The sequence below is a fragment of the Macrobrachium rosenbergii genome, chromosome 15, assembly GCF_040412425.1.
Source record: "Macrobrachium rosenbergii isolate ZJJX-2024 chromosome 15, ASM4041242v1, whole genome shotgun sequence".
Classification (NCBI taxonomy): domain Eukaryota; kingdom Metazoa; phylum Arthropoda; class Malacostraca; order Decapoda; family Palaemonidae; genus Macrobrachium; species Macrobrachium rosenbergii.
The window spans coordinates 52,398,430-52,422,655 of record NC_089755.1 but is presented as its reverse complement, the minus strand read 5'-3'; the positions used below and the strand labels follow the sequence as shown (position 1 = coordinate 52,422,655).

At 36.3% G+C, this 24,226-nt stretch overlaps 4 protein-coding genes across 11 annotated transcripts in view; 2 read left to right on the top strand and 2 right to left on the bottom strand.

Moving 5' to 3' along the window:
- The window catches only part of LOC136846710 (uncharacterized), a 71,735-nt gene extending 68,563 nt beyond the window's left edge, over positions 1-3,172 (bottom strand). Inside the window, exon 1 of the mRNA XM_067117819.1 lies at positions 3,111-3,172. The gene's annotated coding sequence lies outside the window, so the exon portion shown is untranslated. The remainder of the gene's footprint in view (positions 1-3,110) is intronic.
- LOC136846711 (pyruvate dehydrogenase protein X component-like) lies at positions 1,286-14,012 on the top strand. 3 transcript variants are annotated; one of them, XM_067117822.1, is made up of 9 exons: positions 1,286-1,471; positions 5,761-5,942; positions 9,654-9,841; positions 10,166-10,317; positions 10,723-10,901; positions 11,337-11,513; positions 12,200-12,384; positions 13,048-13,148; positions 13,478-14,012. In XM_067117822.1, the coding sequence occupies exons 1-9, from the start codon at positions 1,366-1,368 to the stop codon at positions 13,654-13,656; spliced, it is 1,449 nt and encodes a 482-aa protein (XP_066973923.1). In that variant the 5' UTR covers positions 1,286-1,365; the 3' UTR covers positions 13,657-14,012. The 3 variants fall into 3 exon arrangements, with proteins under 3 accessions (XP_066973923.1, XP_066973921.1, XP_066973922.1); XM_067117820.1 differs by lacking the exon at positions 5,761-5,942 and adding an exon at positions 8,032-8,969 and having other exon boundaries at positions 1,310-1,471; XM_067117821.1 differs by having other exon boundaries at positions 1,326-1,471; positions 5,761-8,969.
- LOC136846712 (haloacid dehalogenase-like hydrolase domain-containing protein 2) lies at positions 3,147-20,440 on the bottom strand. Of its 5 annotated transcripts, none has more exons than XR_010855500.1 (7): positions 20,329-20,440; positions 17,921-18,030; positions 17,267-17,560; positions 16,949-17,064; positions 16,522-16,622; positions 15,640-15,870; positions 3,147-3,290 (listed from the first exon to the last, which is right to left on the bottom strand). XR_010855500.1 is itself a non-coding variant. In XM_067117823.1 (6 exons), the coding sequence occupies exons 2-6, from the start codon at positions 18,016-18,018 to the stop codon at positions 15,697-15,699; spliced, it is 783 nt and encodes a 260-aa protein (XP_066973924.1). In that variant the 5' UTR covers positions 18,019-18,030; positions 20,329-20,440; the 3' UTR covers positions 13,791-15,696. The 5 variants fall into 5 exon arrangements, 2 of the variants coding, with proteins under 2 accessions (XP_066973924.1, XP_066973925.1); XR_010855499.1 differs by lacking the exon at positions 3,147-3,290 and adding an exon at positions 13,791-15,167; XR_010855501.1 differs by lacking the exons at positions 3,147-3,290; positions 20,329-20,440 and adding exons at positions 13,791-15,167; positions 19,953-20,087.
- Positions 20,441-20,785: 345 nt separating this feature from the next.
- On the top strand, positions 20,786-24,226 carry LOC136846707 (tRNA methyltransferase 10 homolog A). 2 transcript variants are annotated; one of them, XM_067117808.1, is made up of 2 exons: positions 20,786-20,909; positions 23,155-24,226. In XM_067117808.1, the coding sequence occupies exon 2, from the start codon at positions 23,161-23,163 to the stop codon at positions 24,139-24,141; it is 981 nt and encodes a 326-aa protein (XP_066973909.1). In that variant the 5' UTR covers positions 20,786-20,909; positions 23,155-23,160; the 3' UTR covers positions 24,142-24,226. The 2 variants fall into 2 exon arrangements, with proteins under 2 accessions (XP_066973909.1, XP_066973910.1); XM_067117809.1 differs by lacking the exon at positions 20,786-20,909 and adding an exon at positions 21,542-21,653.

The window sequence follows — 24,226 nt, the reverse complement described above, 5'->3', positions numbered from 1 at the left end:
CTAGTGTGAGCTAGTAAAGTTAGCAAGAGGAGAGTGTGAGAGCAAATATGAGAAAAAGTAGGGATCTCAAGGTAAATGGAAAATAAGAAGATGAAGTAACGAATGTTCATATGGATTATAGAAGAGTAGAAGCAGCTGATCTGTGTAGGTATTTATGATAAAAATAAAACTGACGATTGCCAGATGAGAGAAGTGACTCACATAATAAGTGAGCAAGGAAGCTAGAAGGATCTGTACAAAAGGTTGGGAAAAGACTTGGAGTGTCTTTGAGAGCCAAGGTTAGAATGTACTGCAGGAAGATTACAGAGTCAACTCTCCTTTAGGAAGAACTGAAAGGATGGGAAGTGAGGGAGATATGCAACAAAATAAAAAAAAAAATAAATAAATAAATGGGACAGTGTTTGTAGGTTGTTTGATGCGCTCCTAGTGAGCCTCCTGTGGACAGGCTGCTAATGTTGTGGAAGTTTTATGCATAGGGAGTTAATCCACAATTCAACAACTAAAGTATGACTGTCAGTGAGCACTGAGTTGACTTTTCTCTGGAGCCACGGCAGCTAGTGTGTATGTATGTATGTATGTATGTATATATATATATATATATATATATATATATATATATATATATATATATATATATATATATATATATATATATATATATATATATATATATATATATATATATATATATATATATATATACATATATATATGTATATATACGCAAATGATATATATATATATATATATATATATATATATATACATACATACATACATACACGCAATGTGTATTAACATCTTTTTTTCTGAGTCTAACTTCCACTGCCACCATCGCACGCTAAGGTTGGGTCAATAATCTACATGTAATCCCTCCCGGAGTCAACTTCTCTTGCCCATGGTCCATTTAAAATTCGCAAAATTTAATTGCATTTTCTGCACCAAAGGCAATGTTTTTGCATGAAAACAAGGATGAAAGTCAATTAAGCAAAGATTTTCACTGCCGTAAGAGTAAACGGTACGATCTAAGAAAAGATTATGTCATTCTGATTATAAAAAAAAAATGCGTGACAACCATTTCTGCGAGTGGTCTGATAAAACATAAAACTTCTGCTTGTAGTATTACTGGTGTAAAAATCATCTCAAATAAAAAATATATGCTATGGCAATCAAATTTAGCTATTTCAACGTACGTAGGACAATTACTAAGCTCGAGTCCGCTTAAGCGCTAAGTGCATTACTAACTTTCTAAATTTAAAACAAGCTTTCATTGTGGCACTGAATGACAGGAGCCGTTGCAAACCTTCCACTCCCTACTACTATTCCTACTATGTTTAGTCGGTGTCTGCAATATCAGGGTCAAAAATGGCAGGCCTTATCTCGAACAGTTTTCACCGATTCCGACTATTGAATACGACGAAACTAAATTATGCATTATCAGCATTTTTTCACAAGTCACCCTACGTTAATGGTAGGTGCCAACGAATCTTCTTGTGAAAGTGTCTGTGACGAAATATGGTTTAGTATGACTGGTATGTACCAGGCTGATCAGGTTTAAGGTCATTGCAATGCCAGCACCGGAATTGTAAATTTGAGAACGTAAATTAATTGTAATTGTTCCAAGACTTAGGAGAATATGTTTTACCTAAGCTAAGTAGCTTTGAAGATAACACGAGCTCACGGGAGGCTAGGATCGTCTACCGTAGCTAGTGCCAATCTACGCACGGTAGACGATCCACCTTAAAGGAGGGTGTGAACTAGTCAACCCTGCCGTTGGTTTTGTCTAAATCTCATGAATTCCATTCATGATTTTAATCAATAAACAGGATAGTTTAGATGAGAGTTAATGGATAGCCTTTGGTGAAGACCACTGAAAAATTATGACGAGCTGCCCATGTTGAAATTTTTAACTGACCCTTTGATGTTTCTCTTACGTCATTGACATTTATCTTCTTCGACGTTCATCTTCTTCGCAAATGCATTTTTTACATTCATCGACTTTGTAGTGATTTGTTCATTCATATTTCACCCCACCCTGACCCCATGCATCCTATATTCCGATGGGATGTCTGTAGGAAACCAGGGTTTTCAGGTGGGGATAAACACAAATGACTGAATGAATTTTTAACCATTAGAGGTACATCCTAATAGAGTGAGGTCATTTTGATACAATCAGAAGTTGTTTCATTACATTAAAATATCTGCAATGATCTGCAGCCCATTTGATCACCATCATGAATGATGTAATGCCTACTTTTCCTTTTAAGGGGTTAGATGTGAAGGCTATTTGAATTTGACAGAGCTGTATATATCTACACATTCTTCTGCCTTGTATTATTGTGATTTTATACATTTGAGTAGTATTCAGTTACCTAGATTTTCACTTTGCTTTTACCTTAGCAAGATAAAAGGGATAGAAAAAGGAGAGGGCAATGAAAAAATGCAGTAAAATAATAGAAATTTGGTAAAAAGTCTAGTAATTGGAAAAATTATTAAAGGGGAATGAAGGATTAATGTGTTAAAAAAAAGTTTCCTAGCCTATGTAGAATACCACATAAACAGACACACAAATACACACAATGCAGGTGACAAACATGAGTCATTTAATGTCAGAAACTTTAGCATAGCTGCAATCTTGATCACGAAAGTAATACTGTATATTCTACCACTTTTATTAATCTTTGTGTTTCTTGTACCAGTGTGTTACCAAGTCATACATGTGTGGTGAAATAAAATCTTAATCCAAAATGTGAATATCAAATTGACACTACAGATACAGTATATCAACGCAACTGGACCCCTTCCATACCTAACCTAACCTAGGATGTCAGATACTACTTGGCTGATTGCTTTGCCCTCCCCATGGAACATGTAGAACCTTATCTTACTCGTGAGGTGTTATGGGTGATGTTTGCTGTGGTCACAGATTGACATTGTTAGAAGTCAGAATTGTACAAAAAGAGCTAACTTTAATGTTGAATCCAATTATGGAAAACTATATTTTTTACCAAGCTCTGTAACACACTATACAATAATGTAACCTAAAAACCATAGAATTCAATTTCCCTAGGTGGGTTAACAACTGCTGAAACACACGAGAATTAACGTACCACATTTTAATGAGTATGATTTTCTGAATCTTCTTATTTTCTTTATTTTCTTGCCAAGAAGTCGCAGCCCTAGCCGGCAAAATGGACAGTCAACATGGCCTTAGTGGGTATTTTCTCCATGGCTCACCAGATTTTAAAAACACATTCAAGGATCCTAAACTTGTATAAAAGTGACATCACCTAGAAAGCAAAACGTAATATGGATTATTTGATTGGTTAGACAATGAAAACTTTTTGAGAAAACATTTAAATTCATCTCCGTTTTTTTAACAAAATTCAGGCCTGGCAAAAGTACCTCACCTTTCAAAATATAAAAGAGAGAGAGAGAGAGAGAGAGAGAGAGAGAGAGAGAGAGAGAGAGAGAGAGAGAGAGAGAGAGAGAGAGAGAGAGAGATATCATAATTACATAAGAGACAGAAAGAGGGTAACACATTAGACTAAATAAAACTTGAAAAGTATAAATAATATGGTCCCTTGCTGATAAATAAGTTATAAATTTATACTAGTATCTCAGTAACTAAGCATTGGCAACAGATATTCAGCGAAGTCGTTGCAATTTACTGAAATAAGAAAACATTTCTTTTGTTGTATGCAATTAATTTTTAAAAGAACATTATTGTGGATTTTGCTACTAATTGTGTACTCTATATAACTATAGTAATTGTTGGTTCTACTTCTTAATTGAACTGCGGATGTTATCATTCAAGATGTAATACTGTGTAGTAGTCCCTTGCCATTTTTGAGGGTTAGGGGCAAGATAAGGTAAGAATGCAGTGTTAAATCCAAGTCACTTTTGTCCTCTTATAAACTGATCAAGAGGTTGTAAGAAAGACATTGTAGGTGTAATGGGGGCAGTTGTTAATAAAGACTACTTAGATCCCTTATAATATTACTTAAAGGTCAATTCCTTACTGACAAGGTATCATTTGACTTCTGGGAGGAAAGAGTGATGAAACTACTCAAGGAAAAATGTTCTGGTCGTCCAGGCTTTTCTGTTATGCTCAAGGGTTAAGAACTTTATAGATAAAGGATTTTTCAATCATATGATTGGCTGTATTTACACAAACCACCAGTGTTAGCCTGTCCTCCACTGCCTTAAAAACTGGTGCTTGTTTCTAATCGCTGTGAATAAATGCCCTTTGAGGCATGTTTTCCCAATACAAAGCAGTTTTGATTGGCAGAGGCTGCCTCTCCAGTAATTATCATGCCAAGTACTGTAGATCAAGCCATTTGTAAAATCTCTCAAACCAGCTTTGCTGGCTGAAAATATGAATATTACCACATAATCTCTTACCTTTATGATAGCATGTAAGTACTTTATCTTCGCTTTTATCATAAAGGAATCTTGATTGCCATTTTCATATTAATCCTGTACCCATATAAAATGAGCAGTGTCTACGCAAGAGTATTAGGGTCTCACACCATGTTGATGTTATGTGCTATATGCTGTATCTCCAGGGTAATGTGTCCTAACATGTGGTAAGAATGTGCTTAAAGTAAGAAATTAGCAGTATAATGAGAAAATGGTACTGAGCTTGGATTAATCTGTTTTAATTATGTTATTTCTTGATTTAATCTTATTAATTTATGCAACTCCTGTCCCTTGAATTGTGTAGGCTAACCCTCTTTATTTAAGCTGCTGCTCTACAACTAACATTTACCATTGCGCCGTCTGAGAAGGTTGATTATTTAAATGTAATGTTTTCATTACAATGACATTTATAATAGGTAGCCTTCTTCAGTCCCATCATCTTGATAAAACTTGAAAGGTACAATGCCCAGACTACGCTCGTGTCTTCCCACAAAGGATTATTCTTATGTGCGACTCGTTTACCTGCAAACATGTACAGCTGATCTTCCGAGATAAAACATCTTTTGCATTTTATGTAATGCGTCCTTCACTTTAATTCATTTGTTCATTTCTTTGTTATCATTGCTACATTCTGCGTGTTTTCGTAGTTAGGGAAATTTTTTATTTCCTTCTTTTGGCATCACTTGCTGTTGCATGGTTACTGGGAGTAAAGATACTTTGTTTATTCAGTAATTTTAGTAACATTTTGCTCCTGGGTATTCTTGTTCATCTTATCTTTATGGGGTTTAATTGTATAAGTGCAATTATGGGATCTCATAAGTTTTATAAATTCTCTGTGTTTTTAATTTCAATAACTGCAGTTGTCTTGCTATTAATACACTGTTGTTTCCCTTGCCCGTTCACAGTAGCAGGCTACCTTTGGTTGTGTGTCAGTTCATCATGCTCCCTCATAAACTACAATTCAGACTATTTATATGAATGTGTTCATATTGAACAAATGATAATTTCACAATTAAACAATTTTCATACAGACCCATTAATCATAACTAATAGACCCGTCTCCCTTCCTTACCCTTTGTGGCTGAGGTTGACATGAAGAATGAAACTTTGTGGAAAGATGCCAAGTGAGGTAGATTTTCTTTCATAATCCACTTGTGTACAGCATTCTGAAGGCATACACCGCAGTAAAACATACTAAATGTAACCATTCACTGTAGGAAAGGGTAACAAAATTTTCATGTTTATTCTTCTCATGTATGGAAGAGTCTCAGCTATGAAGTTGCGCTACCAAGTATAATGTGTCGTGCTATAAATTCCTTGTGATTATTCCATTCGCAGCCGAGGGACTACCTATTAGAATGCCGTCACTTTCACCTACTATGATGGAAGGAACTATTATCAAATGGCTCAAGAAAGAAGGTGATACTGTAAGCCCAGGGGATGTCCTTTGTGACATTCAAACAGACAAAGCTGTCGTTGCCATGGATACAGAGGAGGAGGGCATTTTAGCAAAGATTTTGGTATGTTCTGGAACAAGGTTCTAATACTGTACTCCCTTTGTTCCCATAAGCTTTCCCTTGCATGCTGTAATCTTGAAGTGGAATTTTTGTAAGCTTTGCATCATGAAGACAACCCAGCATTCAAACAAAAGTAATCATTTGTGGTCTCCTTGGTAATCTTAAGTCATAAATTACTTTATGTCTACTTTTCACTAGAAATAGATTCAGGCAGCAAAGCACAGGTGAGGAGGAAAAAGTTCATATTGTTGTATTAGTACATTGGGTATGTATTTTGAGCACATTTAATCAATTTGAGTTGTTTTCTAATTTTAAATTGAGTACTTTGTACTGTGCAGTGGTTATATATGCTTGCTGTAGTGCTTTATTCAGTACCCAACAATGTGGCTTTTTATTGGATCATTGAGCTTGTTATTTTTATTTTGAAGAAATGTTGTTAGTACTGTATTAATTTTTGGCATTGAAATTCAGTGATGGCAGATCACCTTTGAGGTACTGTACTAACGTCTGTGAACTAATTAAAAAATGGATAAACTGCCCTGTAATTATATAGGTTAAGATGTGGCTATTAAGGAATAATTTTCATCCAGTCTTTGTGTAGTGAGCAAAACTTGGATCAAATTCAAGAAGGAAAGATGAAAGCCTTTGGCTTTTGCTTATTGGTACACATGACTAATGAGCCAAGGCCCTTGAGAGTACCGGATATTGTGGTAAAGAATAATTGTGGCAGCAAAAATTAAACATTCACAAGCAGGCTTCAAGTTGGTTCATTCAGTCACACTTCTCTGATTTTAAGCTGCAAGTCCTGTATACATTCTTCTTGTACCTGCACTATAACCTTGCTTGAAGAGGCAAGTCAGTTTACTTCCTTCCTGGTTGGACCTGATTCTGTGATTCCATATTCATCTATATTTTGACCTATTGGCTAATCTACAGAATTCTCATTCTGTATTTGGCCACACAGTCTATTGGTCTGCATTTAAGAGATATGTACATGATATATTCACCTGCATTTAAAAGATGTTCATGTATATTCACTTCATTAGACTGCATACAAATATAGCCATCCTCTAGAATGAGCGAGGGACAGAAGTCTAAATTTCTTTTGGCTTGTCTCCATATTGTATATGGTATCCTGTTTGTTGATTCAGGAGGAAGAAAAAAACTGTATTTGTACAAAATTGAGAATTAACGATTAAGTACCAGTTATTTTCTTTTGCTTGCAGAGCTTTTTTGTACATATTCTAAATTTGTCTCCTTTATGTATGAATTCATATCCGAGTACAGTACATAACAGGAAGTCGAAACTAGAGGAGAAATTTTTGTTTGTTTTATAAAACTGGGTGATTTTTTTTTGTTCGCTCCAGAATAGCATGTGATAATTACAGTGTTTTTATTTTTTAACTACGGGTATATTTTTGTTTTGTATATAAAGTGGTGTACTGTATCTTTTCTCACGAATTACTTGAGGTCTGTATGCATTTATGGATTGCTTGACTGATTTGCATTGTTCTTGTGTAAGAGGGACTAGATTTATAGTGTTTAATGAATGTTGATATAATTTTCTTCTGTCACTTTTTCCTTGTATTTTTCCCTAATACATGCTTATGGTAGCCCAGTATATCATGAGTGTATATATTTCTGTCTGTTAGTGAAAGATTTAGATTCTTTCTCTCTCTCCTTGACAGAATTACAATGAAAACACTTCATTTACTGATTCCATACACAGGCATCCCTTATCTTTTGAAGTGTTTGAATATGGCTGTCATACTAAGTAACATTAGTATGGTGTTTCTATAAGCTAAGATTTGAAGGGTGAGAGAGTATTATTCCATATTTTTGGAAATGTATTTTTACTCTCAATTTATTGTTGGAACTTCCACTATACAAAGCCTCCTACTGTTTGACAGATTAGGTAGGTAGATGAAATATACATAGTCTTTAGGAAACTGATGTGAGCGCTGTTGAGTCTTGTGAGCGTTCCTTTTACTCTTCCGGTTGCTGGCATGTATTCTTTATTCATTGTGATACAGTAGTGAGACCTGAGAATTGTTCTATAAGCGGAGCAATTACAAGTTCTGTTATTTTGCAGCTAGAATATTTGATTTTGGCGATGATGCCAGCAGTGGCTCTTTCCTGGACAATCTCTGTGAAGTCCACAGTGAGCTTGCTTCAGCAATGATTGAGGATGCCAACAGTAGTGTAAATACTGTGCCACACTGCCTGCAGTCCGAGGTAGCAGCCACTAAGACCTATCCAGAGTCAAAGCTAAACTTAGATTGTAGTACAGAAAACTCGGCAAATCTCTTGGATGGTGATAAATGTGAGGAAGTTTGTGAAACTCATTCAGATTCTACATTATTGGATACCATGAGCACTAGCGATGTTAGATTACCACCGGGCAGGACTTTGGGCATAGACGACTCTAAAACTGATTCAGAACCTGTAGTGAGTGTTAAAGATTCAGAACCTATAGTGAGTTTCAAAGATGACTTGGTTGAAACAGTGGCCACTCCAGCAAAATTAACACAGGCTGATCCACCATCAGCTGTTGAAACAAAATTAATACATAACGCAGAATTATTTGTGGACAGTGCTCCACCAAATGGAATCCCACATGAAATGAAATCAATTGATAAAGAAGAATTAATTTTGGATAATGCTGTAGCTATGAAAAATCCAGTTGAAGAAAAATTAATGGACAGTGCTGAATTAATTGTGGATAATGCTATACCAAAGGAAATCCCAGATGAAGTAGACTTAGCTTTGAATGATGTACCAATGAAAATGCCAGATGAAGAAAAATTAATAGACAAAGCAGAATTAATTGTGGAAAGTGTCGTGCCAGTTAAAATCACAGATGAGGCAGAATTAGTTTCAAATGAAAGTCCTGATGAAGCAAAATTATTAATTGGCAATGAATTGATTTTGGATAATGATCTGCCTGCTGATATCCACAAACATGACAGCAAACCTTGTGAAATAACAGCTGCTGTTGACCATCCAGAACATCCTCCTCCTGTCTGTCAGGTACAGTACTATCTTAATTAATAGTACAGCTGTCTCATTACAGGGAAGCAATACTTGTGCACTGTTCAGCTTTGCAAGTCGTCAGTACTTTGTAGCTTGGTGTACAGGGGATCTGGTATACAGTTTTAAGAAGTTTGCATACAGGGAATTTGATGTGCACCCTACACACACGCATGCACACGCACACACACGCACAGTATTACATCCACAGGGTTTCTTGGAGCTCTTCCTAGTTTCATACTGCATTAGCAAAAATTCTTTAGGGATTGGCAAGGTAGCCTTTGCATGGTATTTGGGGTTTGTCCACATCAGGTTGTTTTTACTCTAAACACTGAAAATTTTTAGTGTTGCTTGGTATTTTACAGTACTGTAATGTGCCTCCATGGGTTTAGGGATAATTTATTAACTGTATGTCATCAGTGCAACATACAGTAGGTGTCTTGATTATCAAATGTCGATTGATTAATATTTCTGTATACAGTGTTTAAAGAGTAAAACATGCCTGTCATTATGTCAGTAAAAATGTTAAAGCAGAACTGCGTGAAGGTTTTGTTATCATGTTTGAAGTTTACTGTGACATTATAGGGAGCATATGTAATCACTGTACTGACTCTAACTATTCATAGAGAATAACTCTTTTATTTCTTGACTAATTTGAATATTTCATCATTTTGGCAATCCAAGGTTCCTGAGGAGACAAAAGACATCAAGATTGGAACCCTCATAGCTCTTCTGGCACCCGAAGGTGAAGACTGGCAGTCCGTAACAATTCCAGCTTCAGAAGGTGCCCCAACTCCTGAGGCAGAAGCAGCATCCCCCACTGCTCCCCAAGTGAGCCAAGTTGCAGCAGCTCATGGAGGTCACATACAGGGGTGAGGATTACTTCCATCTCTTTCTTACAATGTTGCACTTATCATCAATACATCTTGCATAGATCTTGGTAAAGTTCAGTGGGTCTATAAACAAGTAAATTAAGTAAATGCAGTCATTAAATTGTAAGCAGAGTGTGATAATATAATTGTAACACTAAAAATGCTTTTAGTATAGAAATTCCTTGTTAGTTCTCCAAAGTTTCGGCAACGATAATTATTTTTGCTCCAGAAGCTTTCCATAGTCATACACTACCTCCTGAGCTCTTCATGTGCATGTACTATCAACTGCCAAAAAATTAAGCAATTGGAAATTGTGTTTTCCAGCAATTTTGGCCCTTCTGTCCGACTACTACTAGAGCAGTATGGTTTAACTCCCGACCAAGTGCCTCATGGGGGTCCCCATGGCATTCTTGTCAAAGGAGACGTTCTCAAGACAATTAAAGAAAGGAATCTTCAACCCATACCTCTGCCACCGGGTAAGGTTTGAGATATTTGTGTTTAAAGTGCGGCTGAACTTTAATCAACTGTTTTTTTTTGTTAACTGTTTCTTAGAGAAACTGAGAATTATATGGCTATAAAGTAAATTTGGTGAGACGGTTTGAGTAGCTTGCTTTAAGTATTGTATTAGTTTAATTGACTAAAAAGCAACGTGTATTTTATTATGTTGTAAAGACAGCATTCTTTTTACAGTTATGTTGAAAACGAACTTATGAAAGTCATGATGTTATTAGTTTTTGTAAAAATTCATTCAACAAATGTTTGGAAATACCTCATATGTTTTAGATCTTGTCCTCTTGTATTAGAAGAATAGCTGCTAACTTTAATGTGGTTGGATGAGAGCACTTTTGTTTAGCTTAAAACTCATATTTTTTTCTCTTCAGTCCCCCCTCCCGAAGCCCCAAAACCTGCTGCTGTTGCAGCACCTACTCTCGCTCCAGCTGTGATAACCCCCGCTGGTCCACCGCCAAAACCAATCCCTGGGGTTTCAGAAGATGGATTTGAAGACATCGAAATTACAAATATAAGAAGAGTCATTGCCAAAAGGCTGACACAGTCTAAGGTATCGTAATACATGATATTAATTTCTAATTACTTATAAAATTTGTGATATTTACCATAGCTACTTGTGGGGATGTATTTTTTGTATGTGAATTTTCAGCCCCAGTATATGCATTCATAATGCAATAGCCAGTTTTGATTTACTGTGCACTAAAATGCTATTGTCTTTATGAAAATGTCACTATAATAGACGGACTGGACAAAAGTTCTTTAGCAAAACTTTATTAAAAGTTTTAAGAGATGATTATTACACTGCATTTTTATGCATTTTTTTTATATTCTTTATTTTTTAATTGTGAAAAAATAAAACAGTACATGCATTGTTGTGTGAAAAATACAGTAACATGTACTCCTATATCTCAGGTCCATTCTGTTGTACTGTATGGGACTTAATTTCTTTTATTGGTAAGGTTATCATTCTTTGGTTGTTTTCCAGAGTGGCATAGCCCATTCCTACGGAACTCTTGAATGCAGGACAGATGAATTAATTGCCCTAAGAAAACAGTATAAGCAGGAAGGCATCAATGTCAGCATTAATGATATCATCATCAAAGCTGTTGCAGTTGCCCTTACTTTGTGCCCAGAAATGAATTGTGTTTGGCAAGGGGAACAGGTTAGTTAATTGTTTCTTAAGAGATGATAGGTTTTAAATTCAGCGCCAATAAATTTGTATTCTTTATTTTGCAACTACCATTTATATCTTTACTTGTACTTATTTCTTAAACATTCTTGAGTTTCCATTGTGAAGTTTTCAGTACCATAACTTCTTTTTCATTTTCAGATGAATTATATTACGTATGCAAAAAAATATTCTGTTCTCTTTTATTTGCGTATCTCTTAGTTAGGTTAAGAGAAAATTAATAAATAGATTTGATGAAACTTGATGAAAACATTGTTGGAACTCTTCCAGATTATTAGCTTTATTGCCATAGAAACAATGGCGAATCCTAAGCCCCATCAGTCTACAAGTGTGACTCAGTCATGATCAGACTAATTTAATATTTAACAGAGGATATTCAGTCTGATTTGTTATATGTTGAGAGATTTTGATGCAAAATGTATTCATAAACAAATTAAATTTTGTCAAAGAATTGTTAGTGATTTCTTCCATTGTGACACCATTTATTCTGTCAGTCTGTCACAGTTGAGAAGATTTGAGCTCTCATCATTGGTAAATGTCTTTAGGTACTTTATTAATCACCTGTATTTTTTCCTCCGTAGTAATCTTTGAAAGTGTTTAATAATAATAATAGTTTGTACTGTATTCTCCTTTTTAATATATGTGAAAATTCTTTTCAGTTGTTAATGTCAAATGAAGCAGATATAAGTGTAGCTGTGGCTACACCTTCAGGTCTCATTACTCCCATTGTATTTGGGGCCAATAACATAGGCATTGAAGATATTGCAAGTCGTGTGAGGGATTTAGCAGGAAGAGCAAGGGAAAACAAGCTGAAACCAGAAGAATTTCAAGGAGGGACGTTCACGTAAGTTGTTGTTGGATCGTTGTTGCTCTGCTTATATATTTTTTAGTCTTGTCACAGTGTTATGATTTCATTACCATGAAAAGTTGGATAAGGGGCATAGTTTTCATATTCCTCATATGTTTTCTTACAATAAATGTTTTCTGTAGATGCAGTTCTAATGTAATTTACACTAGTAAAAGGCTAAAGTAAAAGGAAAAATAGGAGACATCCCTTTATCCCTCGCTTGTTGTCACTGGTCTGTTAATTGTGAGATATTGGACGACCAAAGAATAGTTAACTACAGATGATTTCTTATGAGATTTGATCTCCAAATGATTACTACGCGGCCATTACCATGGGAATAATTCGCTGACTTTTGTATGGTTTCTGTAACATATATCAGATATGAAAAAAGTCTGGAGATTCAGAAAACTGCCACCTATACAAAAAAGTTTCATGCTTCTTATGCCATTGGTACTTTGGTAACCATTTCTCATCAAACATTCAAAACAATATCTTCAAACTGTATGTTATTAGGTGTCTCTACAAAGCACTGCAATGGCTTGTAACTACTTAGTTTTTAATTATATTTAAGCTGATGTACATAATCTTAAATATAATTATAGTATAATTCTTATATTTGGAATGATGAAAAGTTTTGTCTCATGTTCAATATATTTTCAGGATATCAAATCTAGGAATGTTCGGGATTTCAGAGTTTAGTGCAATTATAAACCCTCCACAGTGTGGCATCCTGGCAGTGGGTGGAAGTAGATTATTATGTGGTAAGTGCCTATAATACCACTTATGTGATTGCCTTAAAAATAAGTCACAGATGACCATGAAAGAATGTTTTATAATTTAGCTTGACAAATATTTTTATTGTGAATAGCTGTAGGTTAATGGGACATACAGTCTTTCAAGTTTTACTTATAGTGTGATGTGTAGCTTTTATTTAACTAGAAGTTGAGCAGTACATGTAATGTAATTTTGCTTGGTAAAAAATGTTCATGCATAGGTAAATATCTGCTGGAGCTTGATGTTAGGAAATTGCAGTTTTTTCTCTTTTCTTTACATTGGAAGCACTTGGCTAATTTATACTATTTTTCTGCAGATGAGTCTGGTAACCCGGTGACATACATGAGTGCCACTCTCTCTTACGATCGCGCTGGTGTGGATGACGAAACTGCGGCTAATTTTCTTAATACACTAAAGTCTCTTCTCGAGAATCCTTCAACAATGTTATTAGGATCTCATTCATCCATAGACCATCCAATGGCAGCATTGTTGTAAATAGAGTGCATAGTCATGTTGTAGTTTTTTCTTATTGTGGGAAACTGAAAAACTGTAGTGTTCACAAGTTCTGACTCTGAGGGAATATTTGAAATTACATGGGATTCTTTGGTATGGGGGAAAGGAAAAATCAGTTGTGCTGTTTTTATTTAATATTTTCTACAGTCAAAGTAGAAAAGATATAATGTGATACATTAACAAAATACGGCACTGCTGTTTTAGAAAAAGAGTAAATTGCAAATATAGATGTTGCAGTATTGTAAAGCTAATGTTTTTATCAGTGTTGTATATATGTTCATGCGTGTACAGTACCATTATTTTAAGGATTATAAATTATATATATATGATATTAAAAAGCGGTATTTATTGTAAACATTCATCCCCATTTCAGAAAGATGATCAAACGAATTGATGCATCAAAATACTGACACAGTCACATAAATGAGACTTTGTTGTCTCTTTTAGAAAAGAGAAACCCTCAAAGAATCCTCAGGGTTACTGACCATGCCATGGAAACTGAAAAATAACTGGACTAAACATGGACTGACAACTGTTAATGGCACAGCCGAGAGACAAAGATTGTGTAAAGGCAGACAGAGATGCATGTTACGTAACTAAGTAATTTGGAAGAACATAAAAATGAGAGGATGAGATTCAAATGTTTTAAAATACTTTTAAAAATGCCACAAAGGAATTGAAACAGTTTAATGAGCATATGGTCCAAATCTGTCCACAGTGCAATCATGGGGTCTGATGGATCTTCCTTATATACAAGAGAGATGAGAAAGTGTTGTTAACAATGTAAGTAATGGATTACAAGTAAAGAGCAAAAAGCAATGCCACTGGGGCTGAAGGGATGCTGCAATGCATCTTCAGTACTGCAATGCCTACCTGTGCCCAGCATGGACACTGTAGGCAGTACCCATTCTGGGAAAGGGATTGGAAATAATCTGAATGAGACTGCTTACCAAACATCAAACGTCATATAATCTGAATGAGACTGTTTACCAAACATCAAACGTCAAATAATCTGAATGAGACTGCTTACCAAACATTAAACGGGCATTCACCATTGGTGTAGTATCAGGTACAGTGCAAGAATCAATAGCCTCAAATTGTTGTCTCACCCTTAACAGAAACTGGAATAGGCAGTGAGGTAATGACTACTCTTCAGGAAGAGACTAGAGGGATTTTATGAAAAAGCAATACAGCTCAAGGCCAAAGGGTAGCTGCAGAGAACCTCTGGTGCTATGCAAGGCACACTATATATTATTCCCCATCCCCACACGGGGATACAGAAGAAGCGTTCATGTGCATCATTAGTTAGGAGTGCTTTCAGTAGTCTTTAACTTGAAAAGTCTAGTAAAAAAAATGCAATCTTAATAGAGGCATGAAAACAGGAAATTAGTCATTTAATAGATATGTCGCACATCCTTACATTTATCAAGTTTCAAATCACACTACAACTGTTGAGCAACTGACTAATTTATGAGGCTGATCGCACATGTACCCTGAGAAAAAAAAAAAACATTTGTGCATGATTAAAAATGAAGTCTTTACAGCCATAATCTCATAGTGCTTCTGTTTCACTTATATAAACGGATGGTTGAGCTTAAATAATTTTCTTCTACAGACAAATAAACAGACTGTCAGTTACAAATCCAAATGGATTTTATAACAAAATAACCACATTCATACTGGATAAGGCAACAGTTTTTAAATATTGTGCAGTATGTCTCAAAGAATCAGTGTTTACTTGCATTACTGGTTTGGTAAATACAGTTATCAAGCTAGTAAGTATTTCAGATTCTAAACATAAAGTTCTAAATACAGAATAACCTTAAAACAAATTACTTTTATCTAAACACTGCTAATCCCATTGTGTCTTAATACCAGATTATGAGTGAAACTTGTAAACAGCAATCAGCAAATAATACATCTTACACAAGTGGACTATTTACAACGTACTACTCGGATGCTTACCTTATTTCTGTTTTCTTGTTGCAGATTTTGACATGTTAACATTTGTTTTCATGCATGTTAACTGTCAAGCCAGTTTTGAATTATATGGTTAACAGCTTCAGCAAAATTTTCAGCAACATATGAAGGTTTAGGGTCTATGCTAGATTCATCACCTTGTCTGTATTTACCAGTTTTAACAAGAATTCCCTGAAGACCAGCTTTCATGGCACCTTGAACATCATCACGCGCATCCTGTAAAGTAAGTGTTTAAGGTGAAGTCTATTACAGAGCCCAAATTGAAGACAAGGTACAATTCTTCAAGGTACACTGCTTCAGCAATCTTATGAATGTAACCTTCATTTCAAGCCAAGGTCTTTATCAATTTGTGTTAAATTTTTGACGTAAGCTCAGGTGTCCAAACCTTTTATCTGTAAATTTCTGTATACAGTAGGTCACTCAGCTGTAGCAAGTAACAAAAGAATGCAGTGCACATGCTGATATAAGTACACACAAAAACAGAAACGAATAAAAATATCTTGATTTCATAATTATTGTACTGTATTTTTCAAGTCTAGTTCTTTCTTGTTCCAAACATCTTTTTAGAAATATATGAAGAGATGTTTAACTTTGGGTAGATTTCAACCTATAAAGGGAGAGAGCGCACAAGTCTAGGAATGACTACAGCCAGGCAAGCAGGACACCAAGGATGTCTAACTAAATAAGGGGAAAAGCTAATGTAAATATTAATGGAACTGTAATTTGTTGTCAGTAGCAGCTAAAAGCCCTTGTAAAAACCAGGTTTGTTTTTGTGTGATCACATCACACTTGATAAATCCTTTTACTTCCAAAGACAAAAGTGACTACTCACACGAGAAAAAGAACATGCAAATGTTGTATACTTACATCCCCAATCATAACTGCTTCAGATGCTGGGCAACCTAAATCTTCTAAGGCACTAAGGAAGAAGGAGGACTCTGGCTTTCCAACAACTTCTGCTTTGCATCCTGTCAGCATCAAAACATACAGTGATTGAGTTTCACAACACAAAGTAAAACTGAGTTAAAATTTCAAACCTGACACATTTTCATTTCTAGGAATAAATGTAACAGTCCATTACCATCTTGTGAAAAATGTATACGAGATTACAAATATTGGCAAAATATTGCAGCTCTTCTACATACGCAAATCATTATCATACAATTATAACAAAACTAAGACCAATGGGATTCATTTCTGGACTTACAGGGCTGACCATTAGTGCCAGGCAAGGCAATGTAAGTGATACTTCCTACTGAGTATTCTTACAGAAAGATAGGACACATTAGTTTACCTGAAGAATATTCTAATGCAGATACGAATGCCCCTGGGCCAAGAGCAAGACCATCTGAGCGCTTGTAATAGCGAGCTTTATGTATAGCAATCAGTGGAGCGCCGTCGATCAACAGTCTAAAAATGATAAAACAAAATTAACATTCTCATGGTCTATGCAATTATTTGCCAGTCATTCCAAAAATAGTTAAAACTTTGATATTTTGCATCACAATCAAATCAACTATCACTGAAGGTACTCCTAAATATGTATGAAGGTTGGTATTCTTATAGGAACAAATAATCTATCAGTCAGCTTACACAAGATCTGTTAACCTACCTAAATGCTGAAGTCAAATGGTCATAATCAAATTTTTCAGGAGCTAACCCCACAAGTACAGCATTGGGGTTTTCACAATTAATATCATTAAATTCTTCTTTAGCTGCATCTGCAATAAGCATGTATGGCTGCAGATTGCGACTGTCGACCAAGTGACGAGCAGCTGTCAGTGAAGTAAAAATTTCACCTTCGTTTATATCAAAGCCAATTCTTGTCAGACGCTGGTGGAGAATTCGTTTGGACTCTTTTGTTGTGTTTGTTACAAACTTGATTTTTATATCTGATGCTCTCAGTCTGAAAAGTTGAAGGAAAATACAGATTAAAGGTAATTTTTGACACCTTACAGAGTAATTACTAATACAATACTGTATTAACCATAAAATAATAAAAACATTCTTGACTTGAGGCATTGTATTTGCATGCTTATCACCTTCTTTTCTTCAAAAATAAATTCTACAACAACAGCTGATTATAATTTACAGAATTATACAGTACATACAGCACTTCAATTTGAACTGACAATAAAAGTAAAGACTGCACTTGATTTTCTGCTTACAGTACTATTAAAATGTCACCCACAAAATATCCCTAAAAATTTGATATAAGGGCTAAGGATCTATAAAACAAAAAGAAAAAGCCTGAATTTTAACTTACTTCTTCAGAGCCTCTATGGCACCTGGTACTACAGCATCATCAATGTGAATTGTCCCACTCAGATCTATCAAAATGGCTCCAATGCGTCGTGCCATCATAAAATTTTGTCTCTGTTGATAAATTAAAAACTTTTAATAAGATTCATCAACAGAACAATTGGGTGTGCATAAACAAATGATTTAACTTGGTTATTTAGAAAATGCAGCTTCAGGCAACTATGCTAGCAAAAATCTGACCTAAAAACAGAAATATCTACTTGGAAATAATGACAAAAACCTGTTACCTACCAAGCATAAGAGGTTCTAGATATGGTACCTTGACTTTCAAATTATGCAAACGCACAATAGAAGTGAAGCACTATAAAAACGTCACATGGACAAATTTTCTCCAGCATCCTGTGATGTTGTGCTGCCAATATTGGCATCATGTGGTACTAAAGTTACCACACAGAATATATCATTTCTACCATAAACAGGCACCATTCTTTCTACTAGGACAACATTTGCATGTGGTCCCATGTGATACACTTAATACAATCCATTTCATGCATGCACACACACAAGCACAAAAACACAATTTAAGTACAGTGTTCCATATGCTGCTTCTAGAATTCCAGATACAGTTAGAGCATGGTAGTACGCTTTTCAAATATATTGTCAGAAAAAGTTCTAGCATGTCCATAAAACTTAAAATAATCAAAGCCTTTTACTGAAAAATCAATAAAAATACAGGAATCGTTTCCCATCAACAATAGGTTTTCTTATTTTTGATGATTTTCATAATTTTTCGGTTTACGGTGACCACGGTTTTGGCTGCAAACTCGGAAGGCATGATTAAAAAAGATATCATGAAAAGTCTAGCCTGTCTATAAAACTTAAAATTATCTGCTATTGAAATCAGCACCTTAAGTCTCCCATCAACACTACAAAGTTGATGGGCCACACCTTTGGCTTCATGACAGCCATTATTATTACTAAATGTCCAAACAAATTTCAATCTTTGCTCTCAAAGAAATCTGCTGTCCTAGGTCTTAGGCCTACTACAATAACCCTGTCGATTGAACAGAATATAGAATTTTGGCCAAAGGCCATGCACTGGGACCTAAGAGGCCTTTCAGCACTGAAACAGAAATTGACAGTAAAATGCCTCCAAAGGTGTAACAGGAAGAAAACCTCACAGTTGCTCAATGAAAAAATTATTATGAGAGGGTGGAATGTAAGACAGAAGAAAGAGAACATGAAAGGAGGTACAATAAAAGGAACGAAAGAGGTTGCAGCTAGGGGCCGAAGGCACGCTGCAAAGAACCTTAAACAACCTTATCATACTAATGCTTGGCCAGTCCTGATTTGACAGTGCTTCCGACACCCAAGGATCATTACTATTGGGCAACTTTGCAAACTGACTGCATGGGCCTAGACTACACCCAAGGGTAGGCATAGCCCAAATGCAATTAAGTCTGTAGTTGACAACGTAATGGTAGCAACTGTGGCAAAACTGCAGAATTGTTGGGCAAGTTAGGACTCTTTCTGTGGGTCATGGCCAGCTTAAAGTCAGGTAAACCTACAGGATAACTGTGCACAGACTGCCATGTTTTTGTTATGGAATCGTTCCGCGCATGCGCAAGTCATTAGGAAGCCATATGTTCAAGAAGGGATTGACTAAGGAAACCTATTATAAAAGGAACTATACTAATCTAACGTACCTAACCTAACCTAACCTAGCAGGCAGTGTTACTTGAGTTGGGGGCTCCGCCCCCTGGTGAAGGAAGCTCCACTTTTTACTAAAATCTAACCAATAACACTGCGCATGCACGATAGCATTCCAGGATGGGCAACGTACAAAAACATATCAGTTCTGATGTTAATTACAGGTTAATTACAGTCGACCGTCGGAAAATTGTTAATAAGCAACCAAAATAACCTACTACAGGAAAAGTGGATTTCCAAGGTAAAACCCGAAGCGAAGCAACCCCAAAGTTCTACTTAAACTCACGCCAAAGGCATAATTCAACAAATATGTATCCTATCCTAACCTTCCTTTCGCCTACCCTATCCTGGGGCGCCGTGCCCTGACCAACCGGAAGGGATTTTCGCCTATCGTTATACCCCCTAACGTGACATCAGGCATAGGCCTAAAAGAACGGCGTATGAGAAACTATCACGCATTATTACCAATGATACCGTAAGGTAATAATACGAGAAAATGTATAGGGCAATTTATTTAGAATGCAATTGCAAATATATAGGGCTTCCGGTGGGCCATTGGGCTCGAGGCTTAAGCCTGGAGTCCAACAACAACAAAGTGTGTTGAACTATAACGACGCAATTTTCAGTAAGGTAATTTGATATTTTAATTCTTATGGCTTTAATTTGATGGGCTTTTAAATGGTTTCGTCTGTATTTACTTACTGAAATAAGAAGTAATTTGTTGGTACTGTAGTCAAGGTAACGGTTGGAACACAAACATACGGGGTACTCCTTTATGACAGCTCCTTAATCTGTCACACAGGACTAAAAATGTACTTCATAGTTTACAGTTATTTTCTGAAGGCCTATTTATTGGCCCTCTAACTTACCGAGAAGGACTCTTTTTTTTGGTTGACAGTAAAATGAAAACTTAATTAGAAACAAAATACAATTAGAGCACTAAACAATATCTGCACACATATGCCTAGTTTTCATACATGCGAGCAACATAATTAGTGATTTTATTCACTGACAGACATAGGCAGAGAATGATTTCATGTCAGGATACAATTTATCGAAAGTAAAGCGCCGGGGGAAATCAAACTAAAGCAATGTAATAGTCGGAAACTAAAGAATTATAGTAATCGGAGGACTGAAAGTGATAGTGAGCCGTTACAGAGGCAACTAAAACCTTTACTACTAAGGCTACTACTACTATTACAACGACCACTCACTATTACGGAGGCGGTCTGTCACCCAATATTAATATATTGTGTTTATCATAACTGCTGACATTAAAGGAAGTAAGTGACACGGGCTAATAATTACATTTCAGGAGAATGATTACGTAAGACGGTTCTGTTAAATGACACGGGGGGTCAGGTGCTGACCGAACCCATGCCACATTAAGGCGAATAATTGTCATTACCCCGTAGGTGGTTAGTGCCGTCAGTGCACCTCACCGGGTGAACTGTAGGCATTACTAAAGGTTCTTTGCAGCGTCCCTTCGGCCCCTAGCTGCAACCGCTTTCATTCCTTTTACTGTACTTACATTCATATTATTTCTCTTTCATCTTCCTATCCACCCACTCCTAACAATTATTTCATAGTGCAACTGCGAGGTTTTCTTCCTGTTACACCTTTCAAACCTACCTGCTCTCAAATTCCTTTCCAGCACTGAATGACCTCACAGGTCCCCGAGCTTGGCTCTTGGCCTAAACTCAATATTCCATTCCATTCCAATTGTCGTTATTAGTAAATACTGTTGTTGGGATAATGATACAGTCATAAGCTGGAGTTGATTCAGATGAAAGCCGTACAGGTTGACTAGATTCATACACTTTACCGTCAAAAGTACATGTGACTACCAACATTAAAATGTTAAGGCTTTGCGTACCCTACATCCAGACCTAATCTAGCCTATCATCCTGTAGGACTGTACGTCCCACCAGATTAAGGAGGATACAGCTGAACTTCTGTGGAAGACCTTCTTACCAGACTGAATTACAGCATTTCTTCAGGATTTGGATGTCACGGGAAACTAATGGGTAATGCTAAGATAGGCCAGATGATGAAAAACACTCAAGATGTATAAGAAATAGTTTGAGAAATATACAATACTGTATTGAGGTACTTCACTGTTCTGATTGTTAGTTTTCAACTTTGGCAAATTTTCTTTCTACTTTTTCATACGGGTGTGAAATTATATTAAAAAATCTAGTACTAATTGAAAAATTATAGATTTTTTATGTCACGGAATGCAACTATACCTTGTAAACCAACCTGATGTCACCTAACATACAACCTAGCCTAACCTTACTTAGGATAATGTTTCATACCTGACTGCAGTGCTTTGCCTTCCTTGACCCCCCCTCCCCCAACATGCTGTACTTAGCTTCAACTAGCATGCAGTTTCCTGCCTGACCTGCATCCCCCCTTACCTTCCTTATACTTTGTTTTGCCCTTAGTATGAGAAATGAACAATAGAAATTCTGCAATGCAAACCTGTGACAGGTGGTCCAGGCCTTTTTTGTGAGACTTTTTATTTTTTTTTATAAGAGCAGCTGTTCTTAATCTCTGGGTTATGACCCAATAATGGGTCACAAAGGTTTTGTGGATTAGTATTTTTGTGATGGAGGAATTATTTTTGACTGATAGTTACATTATTTTGTATTCATGTCAAAATATTCTCCAGGAATTTCGTTCAGCATATATTTCTTGAAATAAAAAGCGTCTCTGGAGGAGGATGCCATAGAAGTCAACTTCTCTAAGAGCTGCCTCACTACTGCCTTTAAGAACAGGTACAGGTCAAGACAAAAGTTATCCTAGAAAGCATCTTTGTCATAGCCAAGCTACTCTCATCCTACTGTGCTCCTCTTCAAGGCCTACTTGATATGTAGGGTACCCTTTCCTTCAGCAGTTATCTGGTAGTCACCCATCCTGAACCCCTCTTTCAGAAGCAGACATGTTTGCAGCAGTCTGGTTATTCCTCTTTGACTTGTAAGAACTCCGAACTCTTCCTTTCTCAGAGTAACCACTGGGTGGGTGATTAATCCCAACTTGTTTCACAAGTTAGGGTAAGTGCTTGCAGGCAGAGTTGTTCATGACAATTAGTGCACAGTAAGTGAAGGTCCATCTTTAGCAAGGACATGAAGGTGTAACGGCCACTCTACATGAACTCCATAGCAGGTTCACTGAGTTATATTTACAACACACAGTAAGCTCTAACATACATTTGTACATGGTGGAAATGTATGAAAAAATTATGCCCAGTGGGAAGAGGCAGAGAGTAGTCTGGGTATGAACAGTGAGGTCTTTTGTAGTTCAAAAATCACCAAGTTAGTGAGGCAGGTGAGCCTTGCATGGAATACAGCCGTTTATGACTACTGGAATGGGTTTATATGAAAAAGTTTTATTGTAAAAACATTACTTATAGATTTATTAATTTCCCATCTCATGTTGTGAAGTAGAATGAAAGCAATATAGCTGTCTTGAGGTACTTATTTGTAGTGGCATGGGTAAACTTAATGTGTTTCCTCTATTTTGCAGATAAACATGGAGGAATCGAAAGTGTTAGAGGCTGATAACCAAAACCAAGGAAAAATGGCTCTTGAAGATGGTACAAGTTTACACCAAGATGACACTGCAGATGGCACAAGTGAATCTAATACTTTATCTAAACGTCAAAAGAAGAAGCTTCTAAAGCGACAGAGGTGGATAGATACTCGAGAGGAACGGAAAAAGAAAGAAAGGGAAAAACAGAAACGTCGCCTGGAGGCAAAACGTGCTGCTGGTGAAATTTGTGGGAACATGTTGAGAAAGCGATTGAAAGGCGCTACAATGGCAGGAAGCTCTTGCAAACAGCGTGTGGCAGTTGATATGTCGTTTGATGACCTGATGATTGAAAAACATCTCGCACAGTGTGTCAAACAGATAAGTAGGTGCTATAGTGCAAATAGGCGAGTATCAGACCCTCTTCAGTTTTATGTAACAAATTTTGAAGGAAAATGTCATGATTTAATGTCCCGACAAAATGGTTACATGAACTGGGATGTTCACTTCAAGACGGAAAATTACTTGGATTTGTTCACCAAGGATGATGTAGTATACCTTACTAGCGAGTCAAGTAATACTATCAATTCCCTTGATGTCTCCAAAGTTTACGTCATAGGAGGTCTTGTGGATCATAATGTCCATAAGGGACTGTGTTACAAACTGGCACTTGAGAAAGGAATAAGCCATGCCAGATTGCCCATTGATGAATTTATTGAGATGAAAACCCGGAAGGTGTTAACTGTGGATCAAGTCTTCAAGATCTTGCTTGGTGTTACCCAAGGAAAGAGTTGGAAAGACTCATTTCTTGAAGCAATTCCCCCAAGAAAAGGAGCAGTAGGAAAAGAAACATCTGATGATGAGCTCAGTGACGCTGAATGTGATGCAAAAGACGAAAATGAATTTCAAGGTAAACCTTTCTTAGATGTTGAAAATGGTAAAATAAATGGTGAATCATCAATTAGGGATGATGTGAAAAGTTGAGCCTTTTATCTTCCACTGTCTACTTTTGGTATTTTTAATCACAAGAACAATAAAGTTGTTATTATTGCTAAACTCAGTTCTATGA

Excerpts from the sequence above, each read along its gene's own strand:
- LOC136846711 (XM_067117820.1), top strand. The coding sequence starts at position 1,366 with ATGGCAGGCCTTATCTCGAACAGTTTTCACCGATTCCGACTATTGAAT. Across the intron at positions 1,472-8,031 it reads CAAGTCACCCTACGTTAATG|CTAGAATATTTGATTTTGGC; the intron begins GTAGGTGCCAAC and ends GTTATTTTGCAG. Across the intron at positions 11,514-12,199 it reads GTGTTTGGCAAGGGGAACAG|TTGTTAATGTCAAATGAAGC; the intron begins GTTAGTTAATTG and ends AATTCTTTTCAG.
- LOC136846707 (XM_067117808.1), top strand. The coding sequence starts at position 23,161 with ATGGAGGAATCGAAAGTGTTAGAGGCTGATAACCAAAACCAAGGAAAA.
- LOC136846712 (XM_067117823.1), bottom strand. The coding sequence starts at position 18,018 with ATGATGGCACGACGCATTGGAGCCATTTTGATAGATCTGAGTGGGACA. Across the intron at positions 17,065-17,266 it reads CATTTGACTTCAGCATTTAG|ACTGTTGATCGACGGCGCTC; the intron begins GTAGGTTAACAG and ends TATCATTTTTAG. Across the intron at positions 15,871-16,521 it reads AAGCAGTTATGATTGGGGAT|GATGCGCGTGATGATGTTCA; the intron begins GTAAGTATACAA and ends CTTACTTTACAG.